Genomic DNA, 16,368 nt, shown 5'->3' with positions numbered 1-16,368 from the left:
GGTACTATGATTCTTAGCTGGGACCGCAGCAAGACTGGGAGTTATAGAAAGTGAGTGTAAAGAGAGAGGAAGTCTTCCTCCTTAATGACAATCATGCTTATTATAACAGGCACCCATAGAACTTTGAGGTTCCTCAAGGACATTCCACCCTACAGAGCAGAGGGTACCTTGACAGCAACTTAAACAAGGGACTGCTGTATCCCATAATAACCATAGACATAACAGTGCAAAGCCCTGGTGCATTGTAGGGGGGTGGTTTGCTTTCCATCTGAGCAAGTGTACATTCTAATGGCCTTGTCCAACTCCTCCCCAGCTCCCACAGCATTCCTGCTGTCCCTGTATATTAAGGACATCTGGCTGGGGGCCCAGCGGCCAGACACCTTTCTTGCTCACATCCAAATGGTCTGTGAAGCTGCGAAGGATGTGCCACATGATGAGGCGGAGGCCATTGTTTTGCTGTGCAGGAACATGAGCTCCGCAGCCAAAGCTTGACACTCCTGAGCTGTGCCCCAGCAGGTTCCAGAAAGCTTGGGAGACGTGAACTGATACATTCAGCTGTTTTCCAACAAGAAAAGCTAAGAGGACTTTATTTAACCGACCAACAAGGAAGGCCACGTGTTGACCTTGTAGTCAGAATTGTAGTGACTGGAGCACTGCCAGGCCACAAGGCCCATGCAGGATTCAGAGAGCTTCAATCCCCTCTCCTGGGAGAGGGGCTAAGCAGTGCTCGTAAGTACAGAATGGACTCATGGTGTTTGAGTCTTCTGGTGTGCATGACGGACGTGTGAAGCTATACTGAAGTCCCTAAGGTATGAAGCTCTACTTTGGGAAGACAGTCTATTTTTTTAAGTTATATTTCAAAACAGATTTTTGAGTTCTATAATGTTTTGATAATAAATAGCTATTTTTGTGAGTTACTTTTGTACTTCGCTTTCATTTTACAAACTGCTTTTATTCCAGAGACCTGCGTTTTATGGCAGAATTTAATGTTTATGGCTCACTGTTACTAGAGGTTGTCTCTGGTAGAGGTCAGTATGACATTTCATGATTTTACAGATGAGTATGCACTGGTTGCTTGTGTTTGATGTGCCACCAGGAGCTAGTGATTGGGTTTGTCTTGTGTGGTGCATGTAGTACTGAGAATGGCTTGGTTTTGACTTAAACGTTTACACTTTTATGTGCATCTGTGTGTCATCTTCTATAAAGACAGGGGTCCTACACCTTCAATTGCAGAGAACAGACATGAAGCCTGAGGACTGTGAAGTGAAAAGCCACCTGTAGATTGTGGTTTATTGAGACTGTCCTACTTTATGGGCACCTCTGACTGACATGCAAAGGGATACTAGCTGGAAAGACAGGATCAGGGTCATGTCCCCACAGCAGGCCTCTGAAAGCAAAGAAGTGGGATGCCAGACCCCAGCAAGTTTCCACAGCCCATTACAAGCTCCGGTCCTCAGTCATCCCTGGTGAGCTGAGCTGAGGTGAGGTCACTGCAATCAACAGTCACATGCTGGTGCTCCGATGGCGCCAGCTCCCAGGGTAGGTTATGGTGAGAAGTCACTGGCCATGGTCCCTTCCTGTCACTCTCCTGGCATGGTCTGTGTCCAGTTCACAGTAGAGACGTGGGAGCTAGCCGCTGCGTTTGGTGGTGGTGGCAGTGACTCCAAGCAGCACCCAAGCTCTCCATCTTTCTGATCAGTTCATCACCCCCAACTTTGGTGAGACCACAACTGACACTCATGCATGCGAGGATCAGAGAGTGGATGGTCCGGGGTCTTCTGTGCATGGCATTGAGCTATACAGCCAGCCCTCTAGACCTACGGTCCACCTCTGTGACACTAAACGGATTACCTCTGTACCGACCTGCAGAGATTTCCTTGTTCTGTAAGCGATGCAGTCACCTCATACCTCACTTTCTCACTGTAATGATGGGAGTCTAGAGGTGACGAAAGTGTGCCACAAGTAGGCCGAATACAAATATGGTTCCATTTTATAGAAGGGATTTGCTCATCCAGGTTTGGCATCACCCCACCCCTGAGTACCAAGAGGCTGCCTTAGCAGAAACACCATGGTGAAAAGGGAAAGTCATTATTAAAGAATAAACCCTGACTGTAGGCTTGTTGGTCGCCTACCGGTTTTCTGGGCCTAGTACTTCTGTATTCAGCCAGGGCCAGCGGTACTGGAGACCTCGTTGTTTCAGGCTCTCAGAGCCACAGTCCACAAAGCAGCATCTGAAATGGGAAGCTACTGGCTAGCTTTGAGACGTTCTTGGACAGTGCTGTAGGCTGGCTTCCCCAGATTCAGGCCCTGCTTCTGACAAGCTCCTCAGGCTCTATCTTGAAAGGCTGAGGGATGTGATCCAGCTGAGCCAGCCTGGGAAGGTCAGCAGGCATCTCAGCATCCTCACAGTGTATACCAAGTGTACTCAGACAGAAGGGATGATAGAGGCAAAGCAAAGCTTAATATTCTTTATCCTGACTCATGTTTTATTTTCCTATGCATCCCAAGCAAATGTAAGCAGCAAGCGGGTTAGGCATGCTCAACTGCATCAGCTATGTCTACGGCAGCTTCTCCGTCCTTGCCAGACTATTAATGTCTGTGATGGTCGTCCTTGTGGACCTGCTTTGTCAGCTGGTCAGTTTCTTGCTACATTTAAGACCATTGTAAATGGCCTTAGGAAGACATAGCTGTCCAGGTTGGTTTGAGTTCCCTAGTTCTCTTGGCCATGATTGGCTCGCTGGATTCATTGGCTCTAGAGTTGAGAGGTTCTGTCTTCAGGCTCACCACTGCACATTGCCCATTCTTGAAGTCAGCTGGTGCCCTGGGGACCTCCATCCTGAACCTTGGTCCTAGGGGAGATCCAGGGGTGCAGGGCATGAGGCAGAGGGACTTTCCTGCTGTGACCATTGGTCTGTGTCTGTTCTGCTTCCTGGCTCCCCTGTTGTCTGCAGGGAGACCCTCCGGAGGCAAAAGGGGAGGTTCAGGCTGTGACTCCATGGACATATTTGGTGGGGCTGAGGACTGTGCCTGTGGATAGAGCAAACAAGAGGCAAACATCAAAGGGACTGGCTAGAAAATAGCTCTGAGCTGGTGGGCCTACCCGTGCCTCCCTGCCATGAGCCTGTGCAGAAGCCAGGGAGCCAGAGGGTCTCGTTGGGAGCCAGGTCGTGAGTTCTTCCTTCAGTGCCAGCTCTTGCTTCTGTGTTCATCTCTCCTCAGGCATCCAGCCACGTACCTGAGTCAGTTTGTTGCATGGCCACACTACCTGTCTTTATCTAAGAAATCTCTTCTCTGGATATCCAGGCCCAGGAGGTCTAGAGACAGTGAACATGGCTGCAGGGGCCAGGGGTAGGCTAAGCTGCAGAACCATCCTCCAATGCTAACATAATGAGGCCGGAGCCCTTCAAGATCTGTGCGAGCCCTTTGTTTCCTATTTTCTCACCTTGGGGTGGGGGGGTTGTCCTCCTGCTCATGTGTGCGAGCATTAAGTGTGTGCCGCCCAGAGAGGCCAGAAAAGGGTATCAGGGTGTCAGGCGGTTATAAACTTCCCACTGTGGGTGCTGGGAACCTAACTTGGGTCCTCAGGAAGAATAGCAAGTGCTGAGCCATCTCTTTAGTCACTAATACATATATGTGCACATGTGTGCACCCCCCCAACACATAAACACAAACATACATACATACCCCTAGCTGGGCTAGAACTGCATGTAGACCAGGCTGGCCTCAAACTCAGAGGTCTCTCTGCTTCTGTGTTTCAAAAGCTGGGGCAGCAGTTACAGGACAGAATAATCTAGAAGGTCAGTTACCAGCACCAGAGAACCTGCATATAGTGAACTAGCTTTACTTATGGCTTGGAGCTCCCAGCAGGAACTGGCCAAGAGACAGTGACCAGAGATGCCTCAGCTAGGGTCCTGTGTTTCTAGTGAGCTCATCAGCAGCATTTAATTGGCACAGTTTTATTTATGTTACACAATCCATACGTGTAAGGTGTTATCCAGTGCTCTTTAGTGTGCTTATCAGTGTACATCTGTCACCACACTACTTTTAAAATAATGACATCATCCCGAGAGAACCCATTAGCAGTTTCTTTCATCTGCCTTCCCCCAAGCCCTAGGTTACTACCAGATTCCCCGTTGTCTCTGGCCTGGCCTAGAAATTTCACATAAAGGGAATGAGAATATGTGGTTTTGTGTTTGGCTTCTTGCACCCAGCAGGATGTTTCTGAAAGACAGCCATGAATGGCTTGCTGATGACACATGCCGAGAAGTGGGTTACCAGGTGGTCTGTGCAGACATCACAGACTGTACTCACACAAACGTGTGGAACCACGCCTCTGTGTACTGATTGTCACTGTGAGGCCATTGGCTGCTCCTCTGTGGTTTGCATGAATGGATACTGTCCCGTTGCGCGGATGCCTTGCACTGCTACCGGTTAGCATCTGCATTTGTCCCAGCACCTGCCTTCCTACTTACCTCATCTGTGGGCAGCCTGACCAGGACATGTAGAGCAGAATGAGGAAGAGGAGCACCACGAAAGTAGCCAGGCTCGCCCAAAAGGCAATGACGATGGAATCTGCAAGAAGGAACAGAATCAGCCGTGTCAGCCTGACAGCAGAACGGCCTTAGCAAGAAATCAGGGGACAACGCATCACAGAGCCAGCACCTCAGTGGAGGTGGCGTCTCTTCTAGCTGTAAAGATCAGGAAGGTTTCTTAGGAAGAAAGGAAAGTGTGTGAGCAGCTTTTTCTCAGCTGATTGCAAACTAAATGGAATCTCGGGGCTGTCCATGAGCTTTCTCTGGCAGCCGCTGCTGCCTGAAGAAAGAATGCTGAGTGGTGATTTTATGATATCTTTTCTCATTTTGTGAAGCCCCATGTAATGACACCTTTGCTGAGCCTTGGTGACAGGCCCCGGGAAGAAGAGCATCAGGGACCCCTTTCTCAGCAACCTAGGAGCGCTTCATAGGGTCATTCGGCCCTGTTGGAGGTCAAGGTCCTTGACCCTGTGGAATGGGGCCTGGTACCTGGAGGTGGAACTGGCTAGTTACACTCTCTCTCTCAGGCAGAGAAGTAACAGACACTGTTATAGCCAGCACCATATGTGTGGGTGTGGGCACATGGAAACCAGGAAACATGCTTAGCTTCCTCCATCCCTGTGTAGAACCTTGTCTCTGAGGCTCCAGGTCAGGATCATTTGGCAGGGACTGGGGAACTTTGCTATGGGGGCTTGGGGGTGGTGACCTATAGCTATGAGAACAACAGGGTGGCCTCAGAATAAGATGCCCAAGCTGGGAGAATCTGTGACAGAGACTGTTGAAGGACAGTAACCCAGCAAGTACTTACTAAGCACACAGCCGTGCAGTGCAGCCTTCTGTGGTGTGAATTGTAGCGCTGCACAGATGTGAGAGCTAGCACAAAGGGTTCACATGCTGTGTCAAAACTCACGACAGCTTTACAAACGAGCAGCCATCCAGAGAAACGATTGAGGTGTGAGAGGCGTGTAAGTCCTCTAAATGGAGATGGAAGTGGGGCTCTGGGTGGAAATAATGGCATTCCTGATGGGAGCTCACACTGTGTGCATGTAGCCTTCGTGGTGCTGGGACAACTGTAAATCATCTCCGGGTGATTCTCTAGACCCAGCTTGACCTGGCTGCACGCAAACAAACAGCTGCTATGTTCTGCCCATAAGGTCTGCCCATTCTCAATACATGTCCAGTTGTTTTTCAGATCATTTCAATCTGCAGATACATAGTGCTGGCCATATTTGAAAAGAACATGCCCTCTCTGCTTCATACGACCCAGACAGGTAAACAGAGATTTGCAAAAGTAGACCTTGGACTGTAACAGTTAATATCAAAAACGAGGCTTAGGACAGTGGAGGTGGCTCAGCTGGTCAAGAGCCTATTGTACAGAGGACCTGAAGCTCTGACCCCAGGGGTACTTGGGAAAGCCAGGTGCTCATCTGTAGCCCTATTGCTGGGGGTTAGGGGGTTCAGACAAGTGGATCCTCAGAGATCACTGGCGGATCAGCCAGGTCAATTGATGAGCTGCTGAGCTTCACATTTAATGAGTGACTTGTCTCAGTAAAATTAGGTGGCGAGTGATTGAGGAAAGATGCCCAACCTTGAACTCTGGTTACACAGGCATATGTGCGCTTGCACACCACACACACACACACACACACACAGAGAGAGAGAGAGAAACGAACACAAGCCCTTGCCTTTTGATACATCAATACTTTACAGCACTTACACACCAGGGAATCAAAGACAAGACCCAAGATGGCCCTTGTGTCTTCTCCTTTTCTCTCTGTGAGCTAAGAAACATGAAGCAGTTTAAGGAGTCTCTGGGGTCCTGGGATGTGGGAAATGAGGTCATAGTGGATATCCTAAACTGAAAGATGTCAGGTCCAGCGTAAACTCCAATTCTTCAACCCCCCATAGGCAGTCCAAATATCCAGAAATGAACTCAGCCTGGACTATAGGAGGGTTTTCTGACTTAGATAAAAGTCAGCATTCCTCAGGCGCTTGTGAAAGTAGTTGCCATCTGCCAAAAGGAGTCCTTTCCAGTACCTCTGGCAGAAGGGCCATATGGCTACCTGTGGTGCTTATTAGCATAGCAAAGCTCATGCTAGCCTCCAGGCTGCCTTAATATCACAAGTACCTGTTCTGTTACCCATAGCAAAGTCTGTGCTACCACCCAGCTCCTCTCCCCTCCTCCTGGAACTCCTTCTAGCTCCCAGGCTTCCCTCCCCCAACTCCTCATTCTCCTTATAATTATTCTCACTCTCCTCTCTGCTCTGCTCCTGCCTCTCTGACTATTCTTTCTCTCTTCTCTGTCCCCTGCTATTCCCCTCCCTCCCTCCCTCTCTATCTTTGTCTCTCTCTCTCAGATAGCTCTGGCCATGTCCCTTCTGCTGGCCATGTTCAGCCTACTTTCTCTGCTCTGGACTCTTCCAGATGCCTCTGGCTGTCCTTCCTCTCTCGTATCCATCGTAAAACCCTTCCCCTCAACCACACTATAGGCAGTTTATGTAAAATCCTTTTCAAAAGAGCCTTCCAGCTTTCTCAGCATACCTTGCCATGTGACTATACTCCGTCGAGTTAACAGTTTATTTCATAACTTCCAGGTATGAGCATATACTTTATGAAAATTTGGTTTGGGATTTTCTTCCAGATGGGTATTTCTGATTTCTGTGGACACTGATGCTCTCTTTTCCTCTTCATAAAATGATGAAAACTTTGAGGTTCTTAGCTCCTCAGTAAGTTCCACCAGCTACTCAAAGGAAACAGCTTTCAGTACTTAGACCAGAGCCTCCTTCTCACAACTGCCTGCCATAGTCCTGCTCCTTATCCCTGATACTGAGCAGGAAATGAGACAGCCTTTTGCTGGAACTCATTGCCTATGGATTAAGTAGAATTTAAATTCTGTTAGACCAAAATGAGGATTAGTAGCCACTAGTCAAATTCTATGCTGAATTCACTCTCATGTTCCTTTGAAAAGGAAAGCCAAGAAAAAATAGTTTCTTCCTCTTCTGTTGAAAGTTCCTGAATGTTCATAGAGAACACTTTGTCCTAAAGACAAGAACTGCCACCCTTCAGTACTAGAAAGGTTCTCACACCCTCACCTTGTTTTTACAAAGAGGCCCTGGCTGGACTGAGAATGAAACCAGTACCATGGAGGACCCCAACTTCCTCTCCCTGCCTTCCTGCCCGTTGTTTTCTCTTTCATCCCTCCTTTCCTGTCTGATTCACCCTTTCTTCCTCCTCTCCATCCCTTCCCAGTTCACACTCTGGACTGTGAAGAAACAAACACCAACAGAAGATTCACCAGAACAGACTCTGAGCCATGTGCAGCCTTGCGTACCGTTCTCCCAGTTACTTGGGGCACTGATGGAGGAGTCAGGACCAGCTTGGCCATCATCGCAGGACCCTGCCTCTTAAGAGAATGGATGGCAAGCATGGATGGCGTCGCCTTATGTTAGAGGGCTTCCCTAACAAAGTACCCAAAACACACAACCTCAAAGGGGAACTAGTGATTTGGCTCATGGTTTTAGAGACTTCAGTCTCTGGTTGCTCAGGAGTCCAGGAATCCAGTATCATCTTCAAGGGCATACTGCCAATGACTCCATCTGCCAGGCCCCACCTCTTAAAGTTCTGTCACTTGCCAGCGGCACCTCAGGCACTGACGGGACCTTTAGTGTATGTTTTAAGCTTATTAAAGCACCTCAGAGAACATGCTTCATTGTGGCTGAGCAAGAGTGAGTGAACTAGATTTTGTCCTGACATTGCTAACATTTCAGGTTTCTGGTAGGAAATCAACTTCAGGTTTTTTTGTTTTTGTTTTTTTCTTTCTTTCTTTCTTTCTTTCTTTCTTTCTTTCTTTCTCTCTCTCTCTCTCTCTCTCTTCCTTCCTTCCTTTCTTCCTTCCTCCCTCCCTTCTTCCCTCCCTCTCTTCTTTCTTTCTGATTGGTTGGTTTTGTTTTTGTTTCAGAGACAGGGTTTCTCTGTGTATCTCTGGCTGCCCTGGAATTCACTCTGTAGATCAGGCTGGTCTTGAACTCACAGAGATCTGCCTGACGCTGCCTCCTAAGTGCTGGTATTACAGGTGTACACCACCACCTGGCTTAGTTTTTTCTTTTTTTTGGCAGTTGTTGTTTGGTTTCCTTTGTTGGGGAATATCAAAGTGGCAAAACCTAGGCAGGGATTCGCATTTGGACCCTTTTATTTCCTATTTATGACCCTGCTCATTCTGAGACTTTTTTTTTTTTAATATCTCTATGCTTGACTACAAATAGTGCCTTTTATAAAGTACTCAGATGATCAAATAAAATAAGTGTCAGGATAATCCCCTGGCATGGTTTCTTGTTCCTTGTGGTTATGATTTCCAAGGAAAACTAAGATTATTGTTTTTGTCAAGGTTTTATGGCAAGTGATACAGTGACCTCTGGACTCACTAAAATGTGGGGTTTGAATAAAGGTAACTGTGGCAAAGAGCACTAGTCATGAATCCTGGGGTCTGTTCAATGTCCCTGTTTCATCTGGGCTCAGTGCTATCTGGGATAAAAGCTGCATTTGCCACCCTCCTGCAGCTAGGTCCTGGCGTCTTTGTCCAGCTATGGCTAGACTTACTACGTCTTGCATCCTTCCTTATTCCCTTACTCCATTTTTCTGCTCAGCCATGGATTGTGATGTCATGAGCAAAGCCTAGACTGTGGGGTTGAGTGACATGTTTCAGGAAAGGCAGAGGAGTGAGCTTGCTGTCATCCAGTTCCTGAGGATTTCGTGGTGCCAACTTGCCACCCAACTCTGAGATGCCATCAGTGTTTCTCATGGAGCAGACCACAACGATGACAAATTCAAATGACGGCTCCCATTCTACCACAAAGAGAGATTTCCCCTAAGTTTATCTATTGATCAGCTATTCAGAGCACTCTTCTAACTAGTTCCCAGAAACAAATCACCCTGAACACTTGCACATCACTTCTCTCTAGAGATGTTTCAGTGGCTGTGCCATGGTTACCCAGAGTTGGCTGCAAATCAAAGGGTTCCAGTAACAATCATTCAAGGGCCATGCCCTGCAAGGCCGTTTGACGAAAGTTTATTCCAAAGCAAACATTGTGACATCTTTCTCTAAATGTCACTTTTGGGATTTATAGCTTGGGTGTGCTGAAGACATGGAAATTGTGGGCAGAGTCTGAAATTGATTGTTCCTCGTGTGAAAAGAGAGTAAAACACAGCCCCCTGTTTTGTGTTTGTTGAAGCCCCAGTTGTTTTCGGAAGAGGGTGACTAACGGTGTGGTTCTGCTCTTGGAGCAGCAGGTGAATAGACAGCATTATTGAAGCTGCCAGAGGTGGCAGGGCAACTGCAGAAGTCAGTGTGGACGCTGACAGATTCTTCCTAACCCATAATTACAGGGAAGGAGACATGGGCCCTAGAGAGAGGTAACAGAGCATAAAAGCCAGTTCTCCTCGGAGGGAAATCACCCCATCTCACTGCATCAGCCAGTCACTGGAGATCCATCTTACTGGGATAATTCGCTTTGTCTCTGTAAGAGTGGAATGTAGGATTGGTTTCCTTCCTCTGGCCCCTTGCTGGCCCCCAAGAAGGGGACAGAGAGGAAATCAACCCACCAGCTCTGATGGTTCTTTGAAAGCCCTTCTGCCTGTTCTACTGTGTTGGCACATCTCCATGAGAAGGACATGAACTGCATTGAAAACTATAAGGTTGGCATCCTTGTAAAGTGCCTGTAACAGAATCACACCAGATTTTTGGTATATGGCAGCCCACAGCATTTGGCTCAGTCCTGATTTCCTTTGCAACATCGTTAGAAATAACCTCCTAAGAAACTGGGGCACTTGAGAGGCAAACTGGCATTGCGTATGTGCGTGTGGTATGAGCATGGAGGCCCGAATATGCCACGGCGCACATTCGGAGGTCAGATGGGCATGGTCATTGCCCTCTACCTTATTTGGTTCAAGGTCTTGTTGCTCCTGTGTACCCCAGGCTATTTGGCCCACGAGTGTCCACATATCTTCCCATCTCTGCCTTCTGTCTTGCATAGGAGTTCTGGGATTACAGATCTGGGCTGCTGTACCCAGTGTTTATGTGGATTCAGGGGATCCAACCTCTGGTCCTTATGCTTTTGCTTTAAACACTGAGCCACCCCTTCAGCTTGCAAATTAATACAGTCTTTGCTACATTTATTTCTTGTGTGTCCACAGCGTGTGTGTGGAGGTCAGAGGACAACTTGTGGTAGTCAGTTCTGTTCTACCCCCTGGGTCCCAGGCGTTGAACCTCAGCCATCAGGGAAGGCTGAGCTCTCAGACTTTGTTCCCACTGGCCAGGAGTCCTGCTCAGAACAGTGGAGCAGCCTTACAAAGTTGGTGGTGACGAAGTGGGACATCTTCCACGCTCAAAAACTGTTGCAGGATCTGAATATCTTTGAGCTTTGCATCTGAGTGGTGTTCGTTTTAAAAAGCTTTTCTGAAGTCGAACCTACATTTTGTCCAGACCAACATGTGTCCTCAGGTCAGAACTTGTGACAGTAGGTGCATTTTTCAAACCCGCCACTTTCTCCCTCTGCAAGTGTTCCTAATTGTGAGTCACTTGTACAAAAACCTGGCCCTGGGCGTCACATTCTCTACCTGGCATCAGACAGCACACAGCAGAGCTGCTGTCCCCACAGAGGGCTTCCTGTAGTGTTGGGAACAAGGGAAGTCCACAGGGAACATGGATAGCACCTGCATTTGAAACTTGCGAGTTGGAAATGAAACAGGAACTTCATCGCAGAGGGTATGCTAGAAGCCTGTCCTGGGGGATTTGCCCAGCCTTTGTTTACTTTCCTAAATACTAGCATTTGTTTGTTTTGAGCTGCTATATAACCAGTTTTCTCCCTTCCAAATGGAAATCATTCCATCCCTTTGAAAAATTCCATTTACTTTCTGATAGACACATTACCTGACTGTAGTGAGGGAAATAGCCACAGAACCCGAGATTCTTATGGAGTAGGCAGAGGCAGGTTTCCCAGCCTCTCCCAGGGCTGTACCTGTATGCACATTTCCTCTGCTGACTTTTGACCTTGACCAAATAGCGGGACTGATCAGGAAAGATTATCCACAAAGAGCCAAGTTGCCCAAGAGATGAATGAAAGCAGATGAGTAAATGGATATTAACTCATGCTTGTTTGTGCTCTGAGGCCAGAGAGACTGGACATCTGTTGGCAGTTTAGCAGAGATTACTACAGACATCTTAGAGGTGGTAGGAATACATCTCCCAGAACTGAATGTGGACAGTGAGAAAAAGTGAACTCTGCAGCTTGAAGGACCTTACCCAGCTTATTGGAGCCTCAAACAAAGGCAACTTTTTCAAGAAATTTACCTTCAAAAGAGGACTGGGAGCTCAGGGAGGCTCTTGGTTCAGTCCCCAGCAGCACAGGGCGAGAGGAAAAGGACATGAAAATAGGAGGCAACGACTTGGGGAAACAGGGTCCAGGGGGGAAGGAGTGGTGGGTGAGGGAGGGTAACAGGGGCCTGAAAATTATCAGAGTCCATAGTTGGCCATGGTGATGCACACCTTCAGTCCCAGAACTTGAGTGACTGAGGCAGGAGGATTGCTGTGAGTTTGAGTAGCAACTGAGCCAAAGCTATATGATAAAACCTTTTCTCAAAGAAACAAAAACAATTACATTATCTTCATGTCTGAAAATGTTATAAGGAAACCCATTATTTTATACAATTAATATACACTAATCAAACAAATGGAGAATAAAGCATAAAAGTGTGTGTGTGTTTGTGTGCATGTGTATGTAATGTGTGTGTGGTGGTGTGTAATGTATGTATTGTGATATATACACACAGTGTGTGTGTGTGATGTGTGTGCACATGCTCATTCGTATTAAAAGGTCACTGCTGGGTTGGAGAGAGCCCAGAGGGCTAAGGAGGCTCCCAAGCTCACAGTGAAAGAACAGACTAACTTCCCCAATTGTCCTCTGACCGTCACAGATGTACCATGTCACCCCCGCCCCTAAATAAATATAGATGTATTTTTAAAAGAAACAATCAGAGCTAGAGAGATGGCTCAGTGGTTAAGAGCACTGACTGCTGATCCAAAGGACGTGGGTTCAATTCCCAGCATCTACATGGCAGCTCACAACTGTCTGTAACTCCATGATCTGACAACCTCACACAGACATGCATGCAGGCAAAACACCAATGCACATAAAATAAATACATTAATTTTAAAAATAAAGGAACATTCTGCTTAGTTTTATGTCAAGTTAATTCCTAACCTTACTGCTGAGTTTGAGCCCCATGCCTGAGTCATTGTATCTGTGTGTACACCAGCCATATTATTGCTGCCAGGCCAAGATCACCTCATCCAGGCTCAGCCCAGCCTCTGCCTGGCTGCCTTCCCAGGTTCTAACTTACGCTTGTTGGCTCTCAGCTTCTTCTCGTCCACAGGAGCGAGGTCTATGTAGTCCAGGTAATACTCGTAGCTGGTGTACAGGATAGACGCGTTGGTCCTGTTGGCCATGGCTGTGGCTGTGGAGCCCAGTGTCTGCCAGAGGCTCATGTCCGGAGCTGACCAGTGAGCCCCAGGGACGAGGTTGCTTAACTTATTTCTGTCAGAATTACCCAGGCCTGTCTCTGGGTCTCCAGACATGGGGCCTGCCTACTTATCAGAGCTGGAAGGTCAGAGGGCTGTTCCCCTATAGGGCCTCTGGTTCCTGCCTCTCCTAGAAAAACAAAACAAAACTCCAAGGCAAGAAAAGCCGGCAGCTAGAGACAAGGCTTCCCATTCAGCTCCAGCCTGCCTCTCCGTGGATGGACCAGGAACTAGGCAGGAAATCAGTTGGGAGGCAGAAACTGACTAGCAGGGGCTAGAGAGCCATCATTTTTGCCTCTGATACATAAAAAGTGACTAAAACTGCAAGGGATGCCTGCCTGTGCCCTTGGCTTACACAGAGGCAGTTCTTGGTATTATTAAGCAATCAGTAGACCTCTGGCTTGGATTCTGAAGACAGGCATTGTACATGCAACCGCTGTTGTGTGCACAACCCCTAAACTAAAATCCCCAAATCCTGCGACTCAGCTGAATGTGGCCCCCAGCTTTTACCCAAGCCTCCGGAGCCAGCTGGGTGGCCAGCTGCATTTGTTCAGACCCAAGAGGCAGTTTATCTGGGTCAGCATCCCACAGGACCGAGCTCTTAGGAAATACTGTGCAAAGGCCCACACAGCTGACACTGAGTATAAGGAGGAATCTCTTAGGTTACCCACTCACAGCATCATCCCTACACAGCACCTGAGAATGTGAAGGATGCTGGGACTGGCAGCTAATGCGTGAGACACTTCAGGATTTTGCCCTTGGGAGTAATGTACTGACCCTGGGCCTTTCCTTCTGTCCCACCTCCTTTTTAGGTATTTCAGTTCTCCACTGCCAGGTGTCAACAGGTGTACTCTGGACAACTTGATAACTTCTAGTCAGGTATAGTCAGACGGAGGCTGTTGCTACCAAACCAGGTCCTAGTTGCACCCTACAGAGTGTGCCAGTCATTGGAAGTGGTTTTCACAGCAGAGAGTCATTATGTGGCCAAGTGTGAGGACACAGAAGACCCAAGCCTCAACTCTGCAGCGCTGAGGATGGGGGCAGGGACATGGATGGTGTAAGGAAACAGGCTGGACTGGCACTTGGGAAAAGGGTCATCGGAGGCAAGGAATAATGGAGATGTGTGTGACCTGTGTATAGGTGGTCAAGTTTCGTGGCTCTTCAGAGGCCACATGTTCAGAACATAGTGATATTAGTATGCTTCAAGGGTGTGATTTTCAGCTCTCTGACATCAAACCACCACCCTCCAAACACACACAGGAACAAGCCAGGGGTCAGCGTGTCAGCCCTCACTGAGGACAGACAATAGTAACCTCCAAATTCTGAACAACAACTTAGGCAACTGTTAGAACAATTCAAAGGAGTTGCCTAGAGCAAAGCCATAGGAGGGTGTTGCTTGGCTGTGTGACCTCTAAAGCTGATGCTAAACGCACATGACTAAAAGTAAAGAAAATGAAGGGGTTTACTTGGCACGTCCCTCAATTTTGAGGTATTAGGTAGACAGGGGTAGGGAATGTCCTGGCCTTCTCCAGATACATCCCCTCACCCCCACCTCCACTCCCAACCCACACAGGACTTCCCACACTTGCTGGCTGCCCCAGCCTCCTTGTATAGGATCTCAGGGTTCTAGTGAACAGAGGTAAAGGATAAAATCATTTGGTCCTGGTGACTGGTCTCAGTCTCTAGGCAAGATCTAGCCTAACCTCCACAGACATTAAAGTGTGGGCTGAGAGTTCCGGTTCTCTTATTAACATGACTGGATCTTCTGACAGGTCCCCAGGCTCTACAAATCACCTCATAAGCATAATCCCAGGTATAGATCAAGGGAGTTGGCCACTCAGAAACTCCCTGTAAGACCCATGTATGTGATCAAAAAATGCAACCCAGTACATTTTACACTCCCCCTTCTTTTGTAAGCATGTTGCCTGAAGCATTGGTCCTCTGTTGTGTTACAGGAGTACTGAGATTATTTTCCACAGTGGTGAGCATTTGGATTCTTTTCAGCAAGAAGCCCTTGGATACGAGTTGTCCTTGTGACTTTGTTTTGAGTAATTGATAATAGAGACCTGGGGTTGTGTTGGCCCGGGGTGTGACTCAGTGGCAGAGTACTTGCATGGTGTCCACAAGGCCTTGTGGGGATTCAGTTCTCAGAACTGAAAAACAACGAACAAAACCCACAAGCGTGTTCCAGGCTTGACACACTCTCATTCTCCTGCCCCATTGAGGGCGGTGGCTGGCCTCCTGGGGGGACCAGAGGCAAACTGCACAGTGGAGACCCAAGTAAACCTCAGCGGCACTGCGGCCTCCATGATAGGCTGCTGCCGCAGATCTGTGAAGAAGCAGTCTAAACCCAAAGGTCACCAACCCCCTTCTCCATCCCCAGCATGGTTTACATTGGCAATCCACAGAGTTGTGAGAAGTGTGTGTGTGTGTGTGTGTGTGTGTGTGTGTGTGTGTGTGTAGGCCAGAGGACAATCTTGAGTATCATCCCTCAACGGCCGTGCACCTCATTTTCTGAGGGTTTCTCACTGACCTGAAGCTCAGCCAGTAGGCCCAGGGGTGCCTGGGTCTGCTCCCCAGGGCTGAGGTTGCAAGCCTGCATCATCCATCACCTCTGAGCACTTTCTGACTTGGGTTGGACTCAGGTCCTCACGCTTGCAAGGCAAACACTTTACCAATGAGTGGCCTCCCCGAGCCTGACAGCTGCTCCATAAGTCACTGACCTTACACAGCATAGGGTAATTGGTAAATACCCCTACGCCTGTTGCTTTATGTCTTCAGTTGTCATTTCAGTCCCTTTACTTTGACCTATTCTACTAAGCACCTGCTAAATATTTAATTAACTCCTATACTTGTCTTAACTTCTCCGAGTGCTTTGCAAAATATGTTAGACGAAGACCATGATTTACCTATATCAGAATTTATTAATATCAGTCAGACAAAATATTTCCATAAAATTTTTAAAAAGCTGCAAAAATGTTGTAACTGTCAACCAATCTACTTTGTCTACATATGTAAGTATTAAATTAAATGCAATCAAATTTTTGTTTTATTGTTTTTGTTTTCTTTTTTGAGACAGGGTTTCTCTGTGTAGCCCTGCTTGTCCTGGAATTCACTCCATAGACCAGGCTGGCCTGGAAGTGAGAGATCTCCCTGCTTCTGCCTCTGGAGTGCTGGGACTAAAGGCATGTGCCAACACTGCCTCTCTATCTATCTGTCTATCTATCTATCTATCTATCTATCTATCTATCTATCTATCTATCT

General features: G+C 47.7%; 2 protein-coding genes across 4 annotated transcripts in view; one reads left to right on the top strand and one right to left on the bottom strand.

Moving 5' to 3' along the window:
* Nucleotides 1-913, top strand: part of Urb1 (URB1 ribosome biogenesis homolog) — a 60,109-nt gene extending 59,196 nt beyond the window's left edge. For all 3 annotated transcript variants that reach the window (XM_055614856.1, XM_055614855.1, XM_055614857.1), the window contains one exon: nt 314-913. In XM_055614856.1, the coding sequence (XP_055470831.1) occupies nt 314-492 (179 nt within the window). In that variant the 3' untranslated portion in view covers nt 493-913. The remainder of the gene's footprint in view (nt 1-313) is intronic.
* A 346-nt stretch (nt 914-1,259) lies between these two features.
* Nucleotides 1,260-13,259, bottom strand: Mrap (melanocortin 2 receptor accessory protein). Its single transcript, XM_055614858.1, has 3 exons — nt 12,927-13,259; nt 4,473-4,572; nt 1,260-3,027 (listed from the first exon to the last, which is right to left on the bottom strand). The coding sequence occupies exons 1-3, from the start codon at nt 13,159-13,161 to the stop codon at nt 2,850-2,852; spliced, it is 513 nt and encodes a 170-aa protein (XP_055470833.1). The 5' UTR covers nt 13,162-13,259; the 3' UTR covers nt 1,260-2,849.
* Nucleotides 13,260-16,368: the final 3,109 nt, after the last annotated feature.

This window comes from Psammomys obesus, unplaced genomic scaffold (genome assembly GCF_907164565.1).
Source record: "Psammomys obesus unplaced genomic scaffold, mPsaObe1.curated_primary_1811, whole genome shotgun sequence".
In the NCBI taxonomy this organism is placed as follows: domain Eukaryota; kingdom Metazoa; phylum Chordata; class Mammalia; order Rodentia; family Muridae; genus Psammomys; species Psammomys obesus.
Note: the sequence above shows the minus strand (reverse complement) of the source record. Positions and strands in the feature narration are given on the sequence as shown.

Coding starts and splice junctions, on each gene's coding strand:
- Mrap (XM_055614858.1), bottom strand. CDS start 13,161: ATGTCTGGAGACCCAGAGACAGGCCTGGGTAATTCTGACAGAAATAAG. Junction 4,573..12,926: donor GAAGCTGAGAGCCAACAAGC/GTAAGTTAGAAC, acceptor TCCTTCTTGCAG/ATTCCATCGTCATTGCCTTT. Junction 3,028..4,472: donor TCAGGCTGCCCACAGATGAG/GTAAGTAGGAAG, acceptor CTCTATCCACAG/GCACAGTCCTCAGCCCCACC.